The sequence below is a fragment of the Procambarus clarkii genome, chromosome 24 (genome assembly GCF_040958095.1).
Source record: "Procambarus clarkii isolate CNS0578487 chromosome 24, FALCON_Pclarkii_2.0, whole genome shotgun sequence".
In the NCBI taxonomy this organism is placed as follows: domain Eukaryota; kingdom Metazoa; phylum Arthropoda; class Malacostraca; order Decapoda; family Cambaridae; genus Procambarus; species Procambarus clarkii.
The window spans coordinates 19,327,582-19,332,581 of NC_091173.1; the positions used below are offsets into that span (position 1 = coordinate 19,327,582).

The following is a 5,000-nucleotide window of genomic DNA, read 5'->3' on the forward strand; positions in this document are numbered from 1 at the left end:
TGTGAGGTAGGGTTTAGGTCCATTGTGTTGATGTGTGAGGTGGGGTTTAGGGCCATTGTGTTGATGTGTGAGGTAGGGTTTAGGGCCATTGTGTTGATGTGTGAGGTAGGGTTTAGGTCCATTGTGTTGATGTGTGAGGTAGGGTTTAGGGCCATTGTGTTGATGTGTGAGGTAGGGTTTAGGGCCATTGTGTTGATGTGTGAGGTAGGGTTTAGGGCCATTGTGTTGATGTGTGAGGTAGGGTTTAGGGCCATTGTGTTGATGTGTGAGGTAGGGTTTAGGTCCATTGTGTTGATGTGTGAGGTAGGGTTTAGGTCCATTGTGTTGATGTGTGAGGTAGGGTTTAGGGCCATTGTGTTGATGTGTGAGGTAGGGTTTAGGGCCATTGTGTTGATGTGTGAGGTAGGGTTTAGGGCCATTGTGTTGATGTGTGAGGTAGGGTTTAGGGCCATTGTGTTGATGTGTGAGGTAGGGTTTAGGTCCATTGTGTTGATGTGTGAGGTAGGGTTTAGGTCCATTGTGTTGATGTGTGAGGTAGGGTTTAGGGCCATTGTGTTGATGTGTGAGGTAGGGTTTAGGGCCATTGTGTTGATGTGTGAGGTAGGGTTTAGGGCCATTGTGTTGATGTGTGAGGTAGGGTTTAGGGCCATTGTGTTGATGTGTGAGGTAGGGTTTAGGTCCATTGTGTTGATGTGTGAGGTAGGGTTTAGGTCCATTGTGTTGATGTGTGAGGTAGGGTTTAGGTCCATTGTGTTGATGTGTGAGGTAGGGTTTAGGGCCATTGTGTTGATGTGTGAGGTAGGGTTTAGGGCCATTGTGTTGATGTGTGAGGTAGGGTTTAGGGCCATTGTGTTGATGTGTGAGGTAGGGTTTAGGGCCATTGTGTTGATGTGTGAGGTAGGGTTTAGGGCCATTGTGTTGATGTGTGAGGTAGGGTTTAGGGCCATTGTGTTGATGTGTGAGGTAGGGTTTAGGGCCATTGTGTAATCACACACACACACATATACGCACACACATGAGATGCACCTAACGTCGCTGGAAGATATGAGAGTTCGGAGAGACATGATCACTACCCACAAAATTCTAAGAGGAATCGGCAGGATAGATAAAGATAAATTGTTTAACACGGGTGGTTCTCAAACATGGCGACACAGATGGAAACTGAGTACCCAACTGAGCCACAAAGACGTTAAAATTAACTTTTTCAGTGTCAGAGTAGTTAACAGATGGAATGCATTAGGCAGTGATGTGGTGGAGGCTGACTCCATACATAGTTTCAAGTATAGATATAATAGAGCCCAATAGACTCAGGAACCTGTACACCAGTTGATTGATAGTTGAGAGGCGGGAACCAATGAGCCAGAGCTCAACCCCCGCAAGCACAATTAGGTGAGTACCCACCCCGCCACTGACACAAAGGGTTTGAAGCATGAACCAGAGGTCCACTACCTCTGCAGAATGGATCTAAAATCGTCAAGAAAATCATCAAATCAGATACACGATACAATGGTCTTTGTGGGGAGAGTGGATATCCCTGAGATGTGAAGGTTGAAGAGACGAAGTCTTAGATCCTTATGGGTTATTTCTTAGTTGTGTAAATACACCGAGGGGGGTCACCAGAGGTCACCAGAGGTCACTGGAAAATACCGGAGGTCACGGTAAGCCTCAGGTAAGGTCGGGGGGAAACCTCAGGATATTGGCATGTCACGTGACTGTACCGGTGTGTATCTAATTGTATATACCTAATTGTACTTCTGCCTGGGAGGAAGAGGATGCTGAGCTTTGGATCTTTAGTCCCGCCTCACAGCTGTCAATCACCTGGTGTACAGGTTCCTGAGCCTATTGGGCTCACATATACATTTTGAAACTGTATGTAATCTCCTTCCATCATATCACTTCCTCATGCATTCTGTTTGAAACTACTTTGAAATTATAATTTTTTTTTCTGATATGTCTGTGGCTCATTTGGTTACTCAGTTTCCACACGTGTCTCCTTGTTTAAGCATCACCTGTGTTAAATAGCCCGTCGCAACGGGCTATTACGAGCCCGTCCTCGTAACTCGTACCTCGTAGTTCCGGGACTAGTCTGTTGTCTTATGTACTCACTTCTGATCTGTGCGTGCGTGCATGCTAGCGCGAGCGCACCGTGGTAGGATTCATAACGATTGAAACTTACTTACAATAATGAACCTCGTACAGTTATACATATGTATGCATGAATTCTTGTGTGTGTTTGAGTATGTATGTATATACATTTAGATATCAGACCAGATTTTTTTTTTTAATCACAGGACTATCAAGGTTGATGATCTGACCCAAAGAGGCAGTCAACCGTGTCCTTCCTGGAAAGAGAAAATTACAGTTTCTTTCACAAAATCTCTTCTTGGAACACCACAAGTGGCCCCTCGGTCTTAATTTTGGGAAAGAAAGTGCTATCAAAATTATGACCGTATGTATAAAATTATATTCAAAGATCATATATGTTTTATGGTGAATTTTAAATAAATTCTAAAAAAAAAAAAAAATCTTTCTATTTGCATACTTTTTTTCATATAATAAAATACTCGTGATCATGTCACGAGTATATATATATATATATATATATATATATATATATATATATATATATATATATATATATATATATATATATATATATATATATATATATATACATATATATATATATATATATATATATATATATATATATATATATATATATATATATATATACATATATATATATATACGTCAAGGTTGGTTACCATTAAGTTTCCCGCCTTTTTAGACATTATTAAGCGTGTCATTCGCGGCTACTCCCAAGTCTCCTAAAAGGTCTAATGTTGGGTTTCCATGATGAGTGTGGGTACTACAGGGCGGAACATATTGTGCCTTCCTCCTCCTCCTCCTTCTTCTGCGTCCCCGCCTTGACCTGCTGGGAGCGCCGCCCTCACTTCTACCACCCCCTGGGCTTGGATATCCTCTTCTCCCCCCCCCCCCCCCCAACACGGTTTATAGTTTACGATAGCGGACCGGCCTGGTTTTGTGAGGTGCGAGTGTTAGTTAGTATGTCTTATATCTTATCTGTCTTTCTTCTCGTTTGTCTGGCTCTGTGTCTATCTTTAACCTCTCTCTCTCTCTCTCTCTCTCTCTCTCTCTCTCTCTCTCTCTCTCTCTCTCTCTCTCTCTCTCTCTCTCTCTCTCTCTCTCTCTCTCTCTCTCTCTCCCCACGGAGCAAGAGTGCTCTGGATAGCTTTTGTAATCTACGTGTTTAAGTAACTAGGTCTCCACTTTTCAAACAGAATTGGTTGCCATAATCCTTGCACTCGAGCGCGTATATGAATCTAAAGTTGACACGCTAATTGTAAGTGACTCCTTGTCATCCTTGACTGCCCTCAGCTCCCCAAGGCATAACTGTGACGTGCTTATCTCTGAAGCTAGACACAGATATATTGAAATAATCAATGATGGAGTCAGAGACTGTTTCCTGTGGATTCCTTCCCATATTGGCCTCCGAATGCATGATAGAACTTATGAGTTGGCCAAGACTTTTGTTCGTAAAGAGGGAATTGATTACCAACTTGGACTGTCTTTGAGCAGCCTGAGGGCAGCAATATTCCGGGAACATTAACTAAATCTCGTAGACTTGTAACCCTTTTCACCACCGCCCACCGGATGGGCATGGGGTGCATAATAAAGAAAGAAATTGAATTGTATTTATTGCTCTTTGAGTCGGCAGCTGTAAAAAAAAAAGTAATTTATCGGATTTCTCAAGGTTTACACCCTAAGTATACCAAGTTTACCCCCAACCCCACCCCACCCATTCGTACAATAATATAACCAAATATATCCTCAGGAAAATAATATGTTTAAAATGAATAAATAAAGTGAAAACTTCCATGTACATTCAACAAAAGGTTTAACATAATGTAAAATATATTTTCCTCCAACAACATATTTTTTTCGGTCGGTCGTAATAAAATTTTGATCAGACGAGGTGGAAATTATCCTCGAGTGATGAAACCTTTCTCTGGAGGGATAAGAGAGCGCGGCTATAAGGGGGCAGGGGGTAGAAAATGAGAGGAAATGGGGGGGGGAGAGAGAGAAAGGGGGGAGGAGGAGGGAAACAGGGGGTAGAAAATGAGAGGAAATGGGGGGGGGAGAGAGAGAAAGGGGGGAGGAGGAGGGAAACTAGCCACTAAGGGGAAAGGGGAGAAGCACGATAATTGGTGTAGTCTGCGACGACTGTGTCATCAACTGTCTGGTCGTAGTGGGATGGCTGGGTACGATGATTCCTCCCCCCCTCTTATCAGACATTATCTTAGATTTTGATGATGGCTTTCTCCGATTTTATTTTCTTGCCCTTGATCTTTTCCCACTTTCACTTTCACACACGCACGCACGCACACACACACGCACACACACACACACACACACACACACACACACACACACACACACACACACACACACACGCACACACACACACACACACACACACGCACACACACACACACACACACACACACACACACACACACACACACACACACACACACACCGTCTTGAACCGTCTTTCCTGTGTGTGTGTGTGTGTGTGTGTGTGTGTGTGTGTGTGTGTGTGTGTGTATGTGTGTGTGTGTTTGTGTGTGTACTCACCTGTTTGTACTCACAACTAGGTGAGTACACACACACACACACACACACACACACACACACACACACACACACACACACACACACACACACACACACACACAGGAAAGACAGTTCAAGGTATGATGGACTACATCACACAGAAGTGTAAGGAGGCAGCAGACAGGTTCGTCCCAGTCCAAAAGAAAAAAAATGAAATGCAGACGAGAAACCCATGATTTAATCAGAGATGTAAGCTAGCAAAGCAACTAAGTATAAGGGCGTGGAGAAACTATAGAAACAACAGAACACAAGAGAGCAGAGAAAGATACCAGAGCGCCAGGAATGAATACGTCAGGGTG

General features: G+C 43.3%; 1 protein-coding gene across 1 annotated transcript in view; it reads right to left on the minus strand.

The window, feature by feature from the left end:
• Positions 1-980, minus strand: part of LOC123753845 (transcription initiation factor TFIID subunit 12-like) — a 1,131-nt gene extending 151 nt beyond the window's left edge. Inside the window, exon 1 of the mRNA XM_045735796.2 lies at positions 1-980. This exon is cut by the window's left edge and continues 151 nt beyond it. Coding sequence (XP_045591752.2) covers positions 1-980 — 980 coding nt within the window.
• Positions 981-5,000: the final 4,020 nt, after the last annotated feature.